The 17,631-nt window shown below is 46.5% G+C and overlaps 1 protein-coding gene across 6 annotated transcripts in view; it reads right to left on the bottom strand.

Annotated features, from left to right (window-relative positions):
• Positions 1-17,631, bottom strand: part of MAPK9 (mitogen-activated protein kinase 9) — a 50,849-nt gene that overhangs the window by 4,355 nt on the left and 28,863 nt on the right. For 4 of the 6 annotated variants that reach the window (XM_035029374.1, XM_035029371.1, XM_035029372.1 and 1 more), the window contains 7 exons: positions 17,142-17,200; positions 14,748-14,886; positions 6,697-6,862; positions 5,364-5,435; positions 2,095-2,277; positions 937-1,061; positions 51-114 (listed from right to left, as the gene is read on the bottom strand). In XM_035029374.1, coding sequence (XP_034885265.1) covers positions 51-114; positions 937-1,061; positions 2,095-2,277; positions 5,364-5,435; positions 6,697-6,862; positions 14,748-14,886; positions 17,142-17,200 — 808 coding nt within the window. Of the gene's footprint in view, positions 1-50; positions 115-936; positions 1,062-2,094; positions 4,308-5,363; positions 5,436-5,791; positions 5,864-6,696; positions 6,863-14,747; positions 14,887-17,141; positions 17,201-17,631 lie in introns of those variants that run through there. The other 2 variants (XM_035029373.1, XM_035029377.1) reach the window with 2 other exon arrangements.

Below are 17,631 nucleotides of genomic sequence, written 5' to 3'. Positions count from 1 at the left end.
TGACAGGCGAGTGCCGTGAGCGAGCGAAGGGCAAAAGCAGCTGTCTTTACCTTTCCACTCTTCAATTGCATGCTCTCTTTCTTCCAATTGGGCGTCGTAAATCTGAGGTGGTGGCTGAAAAATTAAATTACATGTGAAGTCAACAGTTAAAAATGTAACGGGGCATGAAGATGGTAAAATCACTGGGGAGATTCTAATCTCTCTATCATGTGGCTTTCATTCAATACATGGCTTCTTAAAGGTTTTTCATAAGTGTGACATTATTACATCACTTTCCAAATCCAAATAATTAGGGAGAAATTAACCAAAAAAAAAAAAAAAAGGAGCCGTTATGGTCCTCTTAATAATTACATAATCTCCAAACAGTCTCAGGGCATCTGCCCAGATGGAACTGTAAAGTAGTAATCACAAGCCCCTTCCTAGAGACCCGCCCTGGACAAGGACCGTGCTGGCTCAGGTTTGCAGTTCTTCATGCTGAAGCCCCCATACCCAATCCCCAACTCACACTGGACCGTTCCAAAAATCTGCTTCAAAATCACATGTTGATAAATGGGACTCCTTTCATATGAAACAGTGTTCACTGTGGTGGTTAAATCCACAGGCCAGTCCGAAAATGAACCTGCCCCCACGAGGTTATGTCTTATAGCCAGAGATCATCCAGGCCAGTGTTGCTAAGGGAAAATGCACCTGAGCGCCGCACTTTGAAGTGGAACCCCCTTGGGAACGCCCCAGGTGCCTCTGGGGAAGGACAGATAAACTTGGGATTTTCAGCAAGTTTCTTAGCCTCTCTGATGGGGTGGCCTAAATAGGGTGTTATAAGCAAAACACAGGGCACAGTCCCGAGGTACACTGAGCGACAGCCCCAGGATGGACGGAAGATCTAAGGAAATGTATGCCCTGCCCTTAGGCACAAGTCCTTCCAAAACAGATGCTTACCGCCTCGGCTTCAGCAGGGTCATACCAAACGGTAATGTAAGGGTGACGTAAAGCTTCGTCGACAGAGATTCGCTTGTCGGGATCTATCACTAACATTTTCGATAACAAATCTCTGGCTTGACTTGCTAGGGTGGAAACAAATATTAGATGAATAAATTAATGCTGAGACATAGAACATCACACAGATAATGTGACAGTGCAGATAGAACACAGATGTTTTAACTCTGAGAAATATTTGACAGGCTCCAGATCAATCGAGGCTTTTTTCTTTAAGAATAAGCCACTTTCACTACCAATCAGGTTTTCAACCTCGGTGTGCCTCTGGCTCTGGGAGGGGAGGCGGAGGGACAGGGCCTGGGGAAAGGGTAGCAGGTGGATGTAGGCCAAAGGGAGGCTGACACGGTGCCCAGGGAGAGCCGCCACCAGGGAGGGCACAGGAACTGAGCTAAGGGCCACCACTGCCCGAAATGCAGGCACAGAGCACGGGCAGGCTCTTCTCTTGATGTCCCATCCAAACAAAATTAGAACGGACCTCTTCAGCCATACAGTAATCTCATGAACACTTCACAGATGCCTCTGCTACATGCCTACCTGCATGTAGTGTTGGCAATATAAACTTAAAAAAAATCTAGAGATTACTTGTTAGGAAAAAACCCAACAAGCTCAGTGACTCACCTAGGTTCCGGCAATTAAGGTTCACATGGGTAGGCAAAGGAGAGATGGGGCTCTTCTGATGGAGGCACAGTTTACCGTGATGTGGGGAGAAATCTATTCTTTTCCTTAAATCACAGTTCTAGTGACGGGCACCGGAGAAGGGAAGGAGGAGCTTTTTGTAATCGAACTATGGGCTAGAATCTTAATTCAAGTGTTCCGTGTACCTGAAAACTGTGTGAATTCCAATTAGCTATAATTAACATAGGAGTCTTTGAGACTGACACAAACCTCTTCATTTTGACCAAAGGCTTCAATGCGGCCCTTCTGTCGAGGACAGAACTTTCAGGTCGCTAAGCCTTCAGGCTGGCCTGTACCTCACTCTATTTGAGGGTTTCCCCTATTTTATCTCCCCACGTCCAGGGGAGTCAGAACGTGAACCTGAAGAGGCTGAGAGCGGTGCCTAGACTGCGGAAACAGGGACGAGGGAAACAAAGGGCATCTTACTTTTAATTTTGTCTCGTTCGGATTCTGATGGGAATATCCAATCTGGGAAGAGCTCTTCAAACTTGATGCCAGGGTACTTCGGTCTGTTTTCCACATAATTCCTCACAGTCGGCTGAAGTTTCTTCATAAAATCCGCAGACGGCGTTCCTAGCTGCTCAATGACTTTATTCCACTGATCAATATCTAAGGAGTCTCTTGAGGAAAATACCACTGAAGGGCCTTACAGTCACGTTATGTGGAGTAGCGTCATTCAAAGAAGCACTGAAATCCTCTTTCTACCTACTGACAGGTAATGAACGAGGCCATCCCACAGGTGTTTTGAAATGATAGGTAAATACGGTGTGGGTTTCCAAAGTTGAGACTAGTTTTAAAACCTCTGCGCCTTTCTAAACCCTGATCGCAGTTTATTAGACCAATACACTGAGGGATGTATGCCTTCGGCTTCTAGACCAAGAGACCGTTATCATGGAACTGAAGACTACCCATGACAGAGGTGATTAAAGATGAAATTAGATAAATGTTACTTAGGCAAACCGAAATCAATTTTCACACCAAAGAGACTTAGATTCGTAACTCCCTGAAGTAGACAGACCTGAGTCCTGGGCTCACAGCTGGGGACGCAGAGGCCCCACGGCGTGCAGTGCATGAGCCGGGGCTCGGGGCTCTCTGAGCCCAGGCCTCGTCCTCTCCACGGGACCATGGGCCTGCTTGAAACAGGGCTTGGACTGACAGCTTTGGGAGGTCATTCTCTCTCACTCGGCACTGACCCTGACCATCACCGCAGTCCCCTGGAGTGCATCTTACTTCCTCTCCAAGTCCATGACCTGGGTTTCAGACTCCACTGTGCTCCTAGCCCTGCAGTAGGTGCCACCGAGCACTCAGTCTCCCTTGGCTCTCAGCTTACCTGTTGGTAAGATGCAGAAAATACCAGCTTTGCCTAGTTTACAGGGGGCTTGGAAAAACTGGCATCATGAGCTGGAAAGTGATTCTGAGACCGTAGGCAATTACATAAGAGAATGTAGGCCAGAAAAAAAAGAATCACGTAAACAGCAATGTTTAGAAAAGTTTTCAATTTTTTTTTTTTTTAAATCTAATGGAGGTTTGTCTTAGAAAAATGCAATCGTATCACTGTGGAAGAACCTGGGGGAGCTGAACAGGCTCGGGAGACGGGTTCTGGCCACTGGAGTCACTAGCATATTGTCCTCCCTCACTCCTGCGTTCCTACGTGCTGCCGAAGCAGGATCGGAAGCCCTGCTCACCACCTTCACTTCCCACTGATCATCCGAAACAGCCCCTCGTCTCTCTGCTTCTGCTCTTTCCTGTGACAGTCTGTCTGCCTTCAGCTCAGCAGCTGGGACGAGCTTTCCCAACGTAAGTCAGATAGGAGCCTAGAAACGGGGGGGTGCTCAGTAAATGTCTAGTGTGTTCATGATAAAGGGTCATTTCTGTAGACTAATGGGGGGTGGGGGGTGGGAAGGGAAAGTCACCCCCAACAAGCCTGGCTGGCCTCTGGGTGTGTGCGCTCGTTCCTGTCCCTCGGCTCCCACGGGCCTCTCAGTTGTACCGAAGGGGGACTGAGGCTCGGGGAGGCCCGGACTCCTGTGAGCCCGAGGCGGGCTGGCCGCAGCTCCCTCTCTCTGATGGGCTACTGTGGGCACAGGAGGTCCTCTTCTACCCCAGGTCATGGATCTGAAGCACATCTCAGAGAACTGCAGTCTGGCTGCCAGAATCTTTTTCCATCCTAGTAATTCTGAATCTAATGTTTGAAAGAGTGGGCAAAAATTGCCTTTGAAAAATGGTGTTAGCTCTGTGTATATATTTTGAGAATGACCTCAGGTGGCCTTATATATAAAACTATTAGTTAACGATATTGCAAGATGTTAGTATGTAAGGTAGGAACTTTAAATTAACTTCATAATGCACCAGAAAGTATCCACAGTTTTTGTACTTTCTGAAGAAAACATTTCTTAATTCAAAAAAGGAAAGGCACAAAATGAATAAGAATTGAGACAAATGAAATGTTAAGTAGATCCTTCTAAATTATTTATCTTTAGACTATATCAACTTTTCCCTTTTAAGCTGAGTCTGTTTGCAAAATAAAGACCTCCTTATTTATAGTTTGGAACAAGTGAATCAAAGGAAAGGCTATGGAAAACTGCTAGAAAATTTATTAGAACAAAATAAAATGCTGTATTTAAAACTTCACATAAAATCTGTGATGTGAAAAATGTCAAGGAAGGCAAATAAAATGATAGGAACAAAATCTTTTCATTCCATGTTTGTGTTGTAAAGAATTGGTATTACAAGAAAATCACCCTCATAAAATTATAAAAAACTATAATAACTTTAATAAAATACATACAAAACACTGACTACACAGCTCGATCTCCTTTAAAAATAACCATCAATCTGCCAACAGAGACCACTTTAAGCTTTCATAAGGAAAAAACAAAATCAAAGACTAATGAAAATCGTAAGTGGTTAGAACACAAATGAAAAAGGGAATATGTTAGAGTGAAAAATATTAAAGATGGAAGAATATGAGGACCACGATGAAAGAAAGCTATTTTAACTATTATATTGTCTTCTGCTTTATGCTGTATGTCATTAATGTGATTTGCTGACCACAGTATAAGTTAATCTTTTGCATTTTACATTTATTTAGACTTCTCCAGGTATGTCACAAAAGAACCTTTTAGATGGATCTTTTAAAAATTTCTACAAAATGTCAGCAGAGTAACAGGCAAGAAAATTAACATATACTGTTCCTCACAAACATTTCCTTTCCATCTCTTTTACTTTGGTCTTATGTAGTATGCTTCAGTTCTTACTTTGGGGGAAAATATTTTAGTCCATACCGACAGCTAACAAAATGGTATATTAATTGAATGACACAGCAATACTAGCCTATTAAATTTAGACAGAAACCTTCCTTGTTAAATTAACTGAATGAACTAAATAGTGTTTTCATTTAAATATCAGAATACATTTGACAAAGAGTAAATAAATTTCTAAGCTATTTTTGATAAAATTAAGAACTAATATGATCGGTTTAACGTTAGTAACTCTAAACCTCAGTAAAGTCATTGCAGGTAGTCAAGAGAAAAAGAAAACATAAAACTGAACCATTTGGTTTGTGACACTATTTAACAAACATAATAAAGACCCCCTTGGGACACACAGTCTAGAATTACAACATTTTCCTTTCGAGCTCCTGCTGTCTTTGGCATTTATGGAAAGCATGGCCGGGAAGGTCCCGGGAAGGATACGGTCAGTGCCTTGGAAAATCACACAACCTTTCACCAGCTCTCCCATGATGCAACCCACTGACCAGATATCAACTGAAAATAAAATGAAATGATAAAATTATGAAGTGCCATGAACAAAACAAAGGTGAGGAAAAGGAATTCTAACAGTGTACTAAACACACAAATATGGAAAAATAAATTGCTAGCTAAGGGTGAGCTCTTTCCACGGTGCGAATGGTTGCTGGCCTCCGCTGTGGCCTTCGGCTTCCAGCAATCTGGGCTTTAGTGCCCAAGAGTCCAGGACTTTACAGCTTGAGAAACAAACAAACCCCCGAGAGAAGAGGTGCCTGTCCCCACAAAGCTGTGTGCAGGCCACGTGCCCCCCACCGCTCCCCCCCCGCCCCCCCACCCCCCGTGGCCGGTGCTGGGGCTCTCCCTGTGAAGGATACAGTCTCTTCCTGGGAACAGGACTTTATGGAGGACCATTTCTGCCATGATGCACCCGACAGACCAGATGTCCACTACCAAACACCAGGTGATTAAAACCAGCCGGAGACCCCCATGCAGCTTCCTCAAACCCCCTCCCAACAAAGACAAACCCAGCTTTCGTAAAATATGGGCACAACACTTGCTGAGTGACGCTCTGCTAAACTGCCATGCTGGCAGGACCTTACAGGGCAGGTGTGCTGGTCTGGGCTTCCGTGGGGCCTGATGGCCAGACAGAGGGCTGTTTAGTGCCCATACTTAGTGCTGGTGGAGGAGCCAATGGGGCCAGCAGGAAGCCACAGAGTGGCGTCTCTCAGAGCGGGGGCACTGGTTACATTCCACATGACCTGTGCAAACTTTCAGACTCTTAGCAAGTAACTGTGATTGAGTTCTTTTCAACAAATTTGTCAGCGGCTAAGTTAAAAAAGGGCTCTGATATTGTTAGAGTAAGTTAAGTTTTGATGTTAAAAACCCAGTTTTTCACAAAAGAGAACGTGTTATTCAATTATTACCAAGTTCAAAAATAAGCAAAACCAGGCTTTGGCACCGGAAATCAGGATAATGGCTCCCTTTGGGGGCTGAGACCAAGGAGGGGGCCTGGGGAGGTCTTGGGTACTGCTGGTGTGGTGGGTCTGCACACTTCTCCAAACATGTATGTTAAACTTGGAGAGACGGTCAAACATATTCATTTTGAAAGTGAATTTGTAGAAGTGGGTGACTTCTGCCAGTGGAGATATGAGATTAATGATGTCGTGTCTGTGGCCCTGATGACCTGTGTGTGACACAGTCCCCACATGGTGTTTCCTGTGGCTCAGGGGACAACGCTAGTGGGGAGCTGCGGCCACGCGGGAGTGCCGCCTGCACTCACCGTTCTCTTTGTAGCCCATGCCCAGGATGACTTCGGGCGCCCGGTAATAGCGTGTCACCACGTACGGCGTCATCATGAAGTTGGTGCATGCTGTCCGGGCCAGGCCAAAGTCAAGGATCTTAAGCGTGCAGTCTGATTTTACTACGATGTTGCTAGGCTTCAAGTCCTAGGGCAGAAATGGTTTAAATGAGCGCAACAACCCAGAGCATGCTAAATGGACAACTTTGCACTGGTAGGGATTTGTGAGGCTGGGGGCTGCGGAAGTACCTGAGTCCTGGGACACCGAGGGAGGTTAGAACTGAACACTGGGATTTTGGAAAACCCGACTCTCAAATTGAAACGAATACAAATCAGCCTCAGGCAGTCGGATGGTCGCCCTCATCCCCACGTGGGGAACTTCACGGCCTCCCTTTGTTTAAAATCTCCTCGGAGCTCCCACAGAACCCACCTATCCCTCCTCCACACCGGCTCATTCTTCAGTCCCCAGCTGTCCCACAGAAATATAATGCAGGCCACACACGTCATTTACATTTTCGAGTAGCCATCTTAGGAAGGATAAATACGAACAGATTAGGTGAATTTTAATCATCTCATTAAACCCATTATATCCATAACACTATCATTTTACAATGTGAAGCAACATAGAGAACTTATTAATGAGATAGTTCACATTCTCTTTTTGGTAGCGTCTTTGAAATCCACTGTGTATTTACAATCATAGCCACATTCTGAGTGCTCAACAGCCCTATGTGGCTCATGGCCGCCATACCGCTCAGCACGGGGCTAGAATTCTCCGACTCGGCAATCTTCGAAGGGCGCCTTCTTCTCTCAGAAAAGGAATTCCACGGTCACCAAGCCCACCCACCGCACACACCACCCGGGAGGCACCCCCACTCCCCCCTGCCAGCACCACTTCCGTGACCAGAGACCCTGGCTGTGCTCCCAGCTCTCAGAGCCCAGCCTGATACAGCGTGAACACACTTGTCACCCGCCCCTCGACCCCGCACCCTGGACACGTGAACACAAGTTCCACGGTTTCCTCCCTGACAACCCTCTCGTCCCCGGACCCTTCCTCAGGCCACAGGGACCTGACTTCCACCTGGGATGGCAGCCTGCACACGCGCCCTGGAAACTGCCTTCTCAGCTACCCCGTCTGTTGTCTTCACAAGTCACGCCGAGCACGGGCGGACCTGGGAGGACTCGGTGTGAGGTGTCAGGCCCAGCACCTGACTAACACTTTCCCAGGGCGCACGCAGATGGGCGCATGCAGGTGTGCCTCCAGTTAAAACTTACATCAGCTAAAGTTATGTTTCATTACTGCTGAATGTTCTCACCTTCCTGGATTCGGCAGAAATATGTAAAGTGTGAAAAACGCAATGAAAATTCCAACCGATTTCCAAGCAGATGCCCTGGCCTCGCTGGCCACCACCCTCTCAGACGTGTGTCCTGATGTGGGGGAACCCAGGGGAGCACCCCACCCCTCAATAAGCCCCTCACGCACACCAGCGACCCTGCCCTGTGAGGAGGCAGTCATGCAGCTAAGGCAAAGAACCAATTTGTTTCTAGCTTTTTTTAAAACCAAGACTATGGCAAAAATAGGCATGTTAGAATACAGATTGCTAACAGGTGAAATAATGCTCAACTTTGTGAAGAAAAGTTTTTTTTTTAAATGTCCAAATGACAAGGAACTATTTTTGGTCCCCCGTGTGGCAATGAGGAAAAGAATGACAACATCCAGGGCTGGCCAACACAGAGCCTTCCTGACGCTGTTGGCTGGGATGTCAATAGGTGCTTTCTTTTGAGAAAGCTGATTTCTTAAAAATTTGAAATGTCTCTACTTTGCCAGCCAGCAGCCCCTGAAATCCACCCTGGCCTTGATATAAAGCCACAGGGATAAGGGTTAGTACAGCAGCTCGCCCCCGGCAGGCTCAGTGAACCGCAGAGTGAGGTAGAACACATGCCTATCTCCAGCCCCTTCCACCTGCCCGAAAATTCTCCTCCTGTGCAGATTTGGTTGGATTTAGTTGGATTTGGTTGGATTTGGTTGGAAGAACCCCCTCTACTGCCATCTGCTGGAAAACTGTGATAACAAAATGCAAAGCCGACTGCGCTGTGGACAGCGGCCCCCGCGGGCCAGGGAGAGGCGCTGGCCTCGGGGCGCCTGCCCACAGGAGAGGCTGAAAAAGGTCCTGGGGCTCCTGCGGGCTCCCCACTTCCCCGGCGCTCTGTCCTCAGCCTCCACACACGGCCACTGGCAGCCCTCTGAAACAGACTAGACTTAGGGCTTCCAGGTGGCCGAGGAAAGACAGTTCTGCCCCTTCAATGCTTGAAGAACACCCCCAACAGGGAAAACAAGAAATAGACGTTAAAATACAAAGGACATGCGAACTTGGGGCTTGACCCACAGAGTGAGGGGATGGCTACAAAAGCGCAGCATCCCTGTCACGGACAAGAGTGTTGTGAAACATCTGTAGCCAAAGCAGGGCCAGAGCAGAGGAGCAAGGGGACCAGGGCCCCAGTCAGTTCTCAGATCGGGGCCCACTGACTAAAGCGGCGTCCTAGCAAGGAGGACCCTGCACATGGTGACAAGCATCCACTGCTTTGATTTCCCCAGTTCTGCCCTACAGGTACCCACAGCCACTCACCTGGGTGACTGGACCCTGCGACAGGAGGCTAAGCAGTCGTCTGGAGGACTATGGGACCCAAGCTCTGAGTGGACCCTGAAACTCGACGACCCAAGCACCATCATTCCAGCTGGGTGACGATGACACACTGTGGAACCCCATCCCACTGCTGTCCGTCCCACCTGTGCGTGAGCGGTTTCTGACCCTCTCCCCAACCAGAACGGAAGAATGCATTCGCCCCGTCAGCGGCTTCACGTCGCACGGAGGCCTTACCAGTCCACTCTAGCACTTCTACTGCGGCCAGGACAGCAGCTGCAACCAGGACTATGAGCCGCTTTGGCCTCAGTCGTCCACATTCCCCAGGACCACCTAGTTTCCTCCAGCGCTGGACTGGGGACTCAAACTGAGCTACGACACGGAGCACCGTCCTCGCACTCCTTGACTTTTGATGGTGGTACTAAGTCCTCTATCCTCGCCACCCCCCCAGGGATCAATCGTGTTTCTGGCTTATCTTGAGGGGACAGTTTCATGTTTCCTCGGGGCCTTCACCATCGCAGGCCAAGGAACCAGCGCAGGGGTCACTCCAACTGCCAAGGGTACCTGTCCCAGTCACACGCTCACGAGACTGGGGAGATGACTGCCAGGTGGCTGGGTCTGTGGACCCCGTTCCTGCCCGAGCCGCCGGAGTCTGACTCCTCAGATATGAAGGTCTGGGTCACATGGCATGGAGACCTGCCAAGGTGACGGCCGAGGGCACGGACAGCGGAGAGGGGCGAGTGAGCGTCTATTGTGGCCCCGGGAGCAACTGCAGGGACAGGAGCTACGGCGTGTGGCCTCCCTCTTCTCAGTCTCCCCTTGGGGAGCACCGGGGAGCTCCTTCCGACCCGTGTGGCTCTTGGTCAGTGGCGGCGTGGGGCAGAAGCCTATCCCTGTGAGACATCCGCTGGTGGGCGGCTCATGGATTGTGCGGTGGGCCAGGCTCTCTGAGAGATGTACCGCAGCCTGCAGCTCTGCCCTCAGCGCCTCCAAGGGCTCAGACCCCTGCTGCCTTCCCCCTGCCTCTCCACCCCCTGCAGACCCCTCCTTGGTCCTTCCTCACAGGCCGCCTCCCACTACGGGTCTCTCACGTCCAACCCCATCCTGGCACGCCGATGCTGCCCATGAAAAGCCCCACGTGCTCTCTGGGGACAAAGAGCGGCAGAGAGGCAGGAAATGACTTGGCTGAGTGCAGTACATTCCAACCTCGGGGAGTGGCCCGAGCAAGATAAGGGGAACCACGACGCCCAGGAAAGGCTCAGGGTGAAGCAGGGGTGGGACACTGAGGGAGGTCTGGGAAGGTCCACGTAAAGGTAAAGGCAGACCTCCCCAGCTCCACCCCAGAAGAAAGGCCTGGCTGGGCTCCTTCTTCACTCCTACAGGCCCATATAGTCTAGAAAAACTAAAATCGAGATTCCAGACTCGGGCCTCAGGCACATTAGCAACAGATATGCTGGTACGAGGCACAGGGAGGGCATGGGTGAAGGGCCCAGCCTGAAGACAGGCTCTGTAGCAGAGGACTGCATCCCGACCCCACCACATACAGCCTCTGACACCAGGCATTCTGGGCATTCTGGAAGAAATTTTACAAATTTCCCAGAACTCTATGCCATGGCCTTTCAGACTGAAGGGGCCTCAAGTGCCCACCACAATTAATGAAAAAATTTCCATATCAAGGCATATCTTCATAACATTTCAGAATGCAAGAAATAAAGAACCGTTTTTACAAGATTCTGGAGATAAAACACAACAGGGCACTTGCAAAGGATCAGGAATAAGAATGGTATTAGAAAGCTCAAAAGTCAAACTACACCACACTAAAACAGGGTACTGCCTTTACAACTCAGAGGGCAACTCATTTATAACTAAGAATTCTATATCCAACCAAACTATGAATCACGTGACAGGCAGGGCAGAACGAAGAGTTTCAGGCGTCCAAGGCCGCAAAAAAGTTTGCCTCCCATGCACCACTTCTGGGGAAGCTGCTGGAGGATGCGTCCCACCAAAACAAGGGAGTAAACTGAGAAAGACAGAAAGAGGTCTGGAAGCAGGTTAAGGAAAGCCCCAGGGAAATGCCAGGGCCGGGCCCAGGATAACCCATCTGCATCAGGTTCGGGGCGGCCAGTCCCGCTGGGGAGCAGCGCTGAGCCTCCAAGAGCGGGATCCCACCGACGAGGAAACAGTGCATTCCCTGCACACGCTGAGAGGAAACCTAGACACCTGGCAGAAAGCTTTGCATTAACTCAGCAAGGAGAGCAGAGAAAACTCCTTGCTCCTTGAAAAACAAAACAATGAAGAGCACAATGCAAACAAAGAAATGACAAGTGGCATTAACTCCAGGGACAAAACATTGAAGGGAAAAGAAATTCTATCATAGTGTAAACAAAAGGCTGTGCAGGGGAGAGCGTTTAGGTGTCATGATGATAGACAACACGCCATCCACACTGGTTGGTTCAAACCTGATGACACTGCAAATACCTGGAGGTCAGAGAACAGGAAACGTGGTGGAGGGAGGGTCTGGGTTGGGGAAAGGGAGCTAAATTGGTACCTTATGCCCCAAACTGAAAAAAAAAAAAAGGCCAATGGATAAAAATCTAATATTACTTCAAGGGATGGGGATAAACACCAAAATAACAGCTAAAAGAACCGAGTTTGCTTCTGGGGAGGGAGAAATTAGAAGGAGGACGTGGGGACTCTGTTGTTTAAATAAATATTTGTAGAACTATTTGATCCTTGATTAAAATAAGGAACAAATCAACCAACTTGTTCAGTGAGTTGCAGAACAATTACAAACAAGGGGGCCCCCTATTTGAAAAGTATAAATTGAAAAGGACATAGGTACACACAGATATGTTGGTTGTAGCGCAGTCACTATGAAGTTTGGGAGGAAATACCCAGCTGCCATCACCGGCCACCCCCAGGCAACAGCAGAGAGCTGGAGGACTTTCTCTTCTTTTAAGTTTTTGAATCATATAAGGGAAAAAGTGGTGAGACTATTGGTGTTTTATTTTTCAAATAATTAAATTTTATGTTTAGTATGAAAGCATTTTAATAAGCAAAACTGAAAGTGTGTTTTTTGTGCATGGCATTGTATATGGGAGAAAGGACTAGAAAGGCTCATGGACAACCGTCCACCCACTAACGGGCTCTTACAGCTCATCACCTCTTGGGCCCTGGCCGGGTGGGTGGGGTGCGCCAACGGAGACCTCTCGCTATTCGCTCTATCTCCCTTTCCCACAACCAGCATGTGGTACTTTCACGAGTAAGCACAAAGCCTGGCAGGCCCACGAATGTGTGAACGGGTAGAAGACAAGAAGGGGGAGTGGCAAGGCCTGGTGGGGTGGTGGACAGGATGGAGAAGGGGTCCGTGGATCATTTGTTCCGGTGTGCTGGGCAAAGCAGACACCCCTTTGGACTCTCTTTGACATTCTGGTCAGCAGGAGTGGGACCAAGCTTGGGACCGAATATTCCCTAACATGGGCACATGTGCTGTATCCCTGAAAAGGTCCCCAGCAATGGCAGGATATTGCTTCCCCACAAGTCTCTGGGCCCAAGAAGGGAGAAATAAGTAAGACAAACCACTTTCCTTTACAAAACTGATAAGGCTTAACATAATCAGGCCTAATAATAATAAGGCTGGAAACTTATTCTAAAGTGTGAATGTAACACAAAACGTATTTAAGAGCTAGGAAGAGTGTCTTAATTTATATAATGGCCTGTGAAAATTTTTGAAACAGAATGATATGTTGGGAAATGTTTATTTTTAATTTAAAAAAATGGGTATTATTATGCTAAGTGAAAGAAGTCACTCAGAGAAAGACAAATACCATATGATTTCACTCATTTGTGGAATTTAAGAAACAAATGAGCAAATGGAAAAAAAAAGAGGGCGAGACAAACCAAAAAACAGACTCTTAACTATAAGAGAATAAACTGCTGGTCACCAGAGGGGAGGTGGGTGGGGGGGGGATGTGGGAAACAGGTGATGGGGAGGAAGGAGGGCACCTGTGATGAGCACTGGGTGGTGTGTGGAAGGGTTGCATCATGATTGTACGCCTGAAACTAATATTACACTGTATGCGAACTAACTGGAATTTACATAAAAACTAAAGAAAAAAATGAACAGCATTATTTTAAAAGCAAATTTGTCAACAGAATTTATATTATTTTAACGGACACCTGGTGGCAGCAAAGGCCGTATTTTAAGTAACCGCACAGGATCAGGAGCTGGGTGCTTACTGGTGTGCAAGGCCCCAGGTATGCCGCCCAGGCCTGCGGGCTTTGGGGTCCCAGACCTGAGGCTCATGGCCAGGGGCAAGGGCAGCTGGGTCCTCTCTGGATTGGCGCGCTGTGTGGTTGCGCCCAACATTTCCTGGCACCTAACAGATCTACTGCAGCATCGAAAATCTCTCTATTCTTTTCTCTATGAATAGGCATCATTGTTCTGGTCTCACTATCTTTCTGCCCACACAGACTGTGGTTCAGAGAAATGACAACTTCTTGATGTTGGACTATAATATCTAAAGACAGTCTGTCAACAAAATCAGTATGGTAATAATTTAGGGAATGCTAAGAATGTTTCCAACACAATTCTATTATCTCTGCCTGTAGTCTCACTCAACATTTTAGTTGTCAAAGAAAATTCTATCATGACGTTCTGCTCTCACAGTGATACAAGTCAAAAAATAAACAAAAACTCGTAAAACCAGCTTGGAGAATTACACTGTATCTCACTGGTTTTTAAATGTTGCTTCCTGACGGAGTACAGGCAACTCGGTCATTCAAATCCCAGTTTAGTGGCTCAAGAAGCCCACCCAGGACCATTCCAAAAGTTCCCACCAGGGGGGCCGGGATGCTGGAGTGGCCAACTTCACGATTCTAAGAAATAGATATTTGGGCCATAGTTTATGTATGATTTCTCAAGCAACGGTATCATTTACTACGTAGCCTCTAACTTTTCCCCACCCCAAACCTAAATTCCTGCCTCATTAAAAATGGGATTTCAAATACGGCAAATATATTAGCAATTAACAAATAGATGATTCTGGGTACATAACATTTGGGAGTTCTCTGCTCTATTCTTGTAACTTTTAAATTTTAAGTTACTTCAAAATGAAAGGTTAAAAAAAAAAAAGTTTCCTTCTGCAGCATCAAACCGAGCAGCTCAAGCCTGCATCCAGAGTGGCTCGTGTGGGCTCGGGCAAACGAGGCGCTCCACAAATGTCTTCTAATCTCAATGGCATTTGGGAACTCAACACGATCCCATCATTTCCTTGGATTCTCGATACTGGCAACTTTTTAAAAAATATTAAGTTCTTCTGTACCTGGAGAATCATGATAAGAAAATGATCGTGATTTTAAAAATAAAACTGACGTGGCGTCCCTACTTACTCTATGAATGATACCAGCTGAATGCAGATGTTTAATACCACAGAGCATCTGGTAAAGAAGGTAGGACATCCTTTCATGGTCCAACTCCATGTGAATAACCTGACATAAGTTAGCATCCATTAATTCCATAACCAAATACCTGGGGGGAAAAAAGATCAGCCATGTACACATAAAAATCACCCAAAATTCCTTAATGGTTACTAAACTCTTATATTTATATGAAACAGTATAACTTACTACTTAGTTATTGCACTGGCTAAAATAAAAAAAAAGATAACTTGTTTTCTCTAAATATTTATAAGGTATCTTGTAAAAAAAAGCAAACATATAATGGAACTTAGAAGTTTTCAAAAAAAAAAACCTATCAACATGATGTATTTCAAGTTAAAACAATTTTTATATCATAGTAAGTAGAATCTCAAATATTCAAATTCTCCGAAATCTCCCTCCTTCCCTCTCTCTTTTTCTTTCTTTCTTGCTACTGGGTCATACTTACCAATATAGAAACCATGCTGTTACTTCTCTCATGTTAAGAAAATGTTTGACCTTCTGCCCCCACCAGCTATGCCCCATATTCTTGCTCTCTTTGCAAGCAAAACTCCCCGAAGAGGCGTCTATACTTGGCATCTCCAATTCTTCTCCCATTTTCTCTGAAGCCCTCTTCTATGGGGCTTGTGCCCCACCACTCCGCACTGTCCTCGCCAAGGCCCCCGATGACTTACTTGCGTGTCGCTAAATCCAATGGCCTGTCCTACGGTCCTGGCTGGTCGTGCCCTGCTCCTCTCCCCAACTCAATGCTCGGTCCTTGGCCTCTTTCTCTTCTCTGACTATCACAGTCTTGGTGATCTCCTCTGGTCTCTGGTCTCAATACTTTAAACACCATCCACAGACCATCAACTCTCAAATTCATACCTCTCACCCAGACCTCTCTCCTGAACGCCAGGCTCATGTATCTAACTGTCCACGTCCCAGGCCTACCTGGGTATCCAAGAGTCATCTCGAGGCCCACATCCAAAACTGAGCCCCCAATTCCATCTCCCCCTCCAGTCTGCTCTGCCTGTTGCCCTCCTCTTCTCAGCTGGGAGCACCTGCAAGGGACTCAGGCCAGCACCAGGCATCGCCCTCAGCTTGTCCTTCCTCACACTGCAGTCCTCTACAGTGGCTCCCCCTTCAGGACAGTTTTGGCCTCTAGTCTCTCCCTTTAACTAGTACCCTCTGGTCTAAATGCAACCACCATCACCCCTCCCCTACATTGCTGCAACAGCCTCCTCACGGGGCTTCTGTGTCCCCACCCCTGATGGTGGGTTCCCAACACAGACACTAAAGTTATTCTTTGAAAATGTAAGTCAGGGAAGCTCACTCCTCTGCTGAGTCTTACTGCCTTGCCCTGGAGTAAAAGGCCTCGAGGCCCAGGAGGGCCTGGCCTCATCACTTCTCCGAGCCCACCCTCTCCTCTCCTCTGCTCCCCTTCTCCAGCCACAATGGCCACTTACGGCTCTCAGAGCACAGCGGGCATGGCCCCACTTCCACTCCTTTGTGTGCCCATTCCTTCTATCTCTATCCCACCTTCCCTCAAATAACTGTAGGACCAACCCCAAGCCTCCTTCAAGGCTTTCTTTGTCCCCGGTCCAGTAAGGTCTTTCTCCACCCACCCTGCTTAGGATGCACCAGGCCTGACCCCTAACCCCTGGCACTTCTGATTCCCTAACCCAGCTCACTTCTTCCAGAACACTTGCGACATCCTTATGATGGTGGCACTTCCTTACTTATGTTAACTGCGTATCTTCTCTTCTCTGGCTTTCACAAAGCTCTAAGAGCGAGTGTGACCACCTGCAATTCTTAATCATAAAAGGGATCTTTGCCTGTTTGGGTCACTGAAGTATGCCAAGTCCCAGAGAGTGCCTAGCACACGAGTGGCAATCAGATATTTGTTGAACGAATGCACCAGTCAATTTAGGATGAGTTGGGCATTATACTTCAATATGGTAAGTTAATATTTTATTGTCCGGAAGATAATTCTATTTCAGATTTTGGAATCGCACAACATACAGTGTCGTAATGATTTCAAATAATAATTACAAACACTATCATCCTGGCTTTCAGGGGGACTGGAGAACAACATTTTATATTTCAGCAGAGCCAATCAACAGCATTAATGATCACCATCTGCTCCGAAGAATTATTTTCAGTCATCATTTATCAGTTATGGAGATGATAATATCTAGGCACAAATAGTTGAATATTATTATCTATCTTCCTTAATATTTCTCTTCCACAGAAAAAAGTGGCTAAATATATTGCTACCTACATTTCCTAAGTAAAAAAAGCAATTTTTCCTTTCTAAATTTTTAGTCTTTGATACATACTGCATTACTGAGTTAAAGTGATACTTACACATCTTGAAATTCTTCTAGAGTCTTTTGTGGTGTAAACACATTTAACAAACTAATTATCTGAAAAGAGAAGATTTATTATTCCTCAGCATGTCAGGTAACTCTACTTAATTATAAAAATTAAGTTGAACATTAAAATGCATTAAAACTGAAAAATCATAGCAGAGTTCAGTATTTATTATTGTTATTAGTTTTACCAAAACATCCTATTACATGGTATTTGAGAAAAGTTAAATGATCAGGATTCTCACCTTGGAAATGAGATGTACTTTTAATCAAATCACATTTTATGTGTCTCTAGTGACTTATTATGACAGAATTTTAACACATAATGTCTTTCAGGCTTTGAACATAAAAAGGTAGAACATTGCGGGTAGAAAAACACTAAAGCAATATGTTAACTATGAAAACTGAGATACGATCTACAAATTTCTGTAGTTTTGAAATATGAAGGCGAAACTTGTATTTCTAGTATGATGAAGATGAACCCC

Source organism: Mirounga leonina, unplaced genomic scaffold (assembly GCF_011800145.1).
Source record: "Mirounga leonina isolate KUSES-001 unplaced genomic scaffold, KU_Mleo_1.0 Mir_239, whole genome shotgun sequence".
NCBI lineage: Eukaryota > Metazoa > Chordata > Mammalia > Carnivora > Phocidae > Mirounga > Mirounga leonina.
The sequence above is the reverse complement of the archived record's forward strand: the minus strand, read 5'-3'. Positions and strand labels throughout refer to the sequence as shown.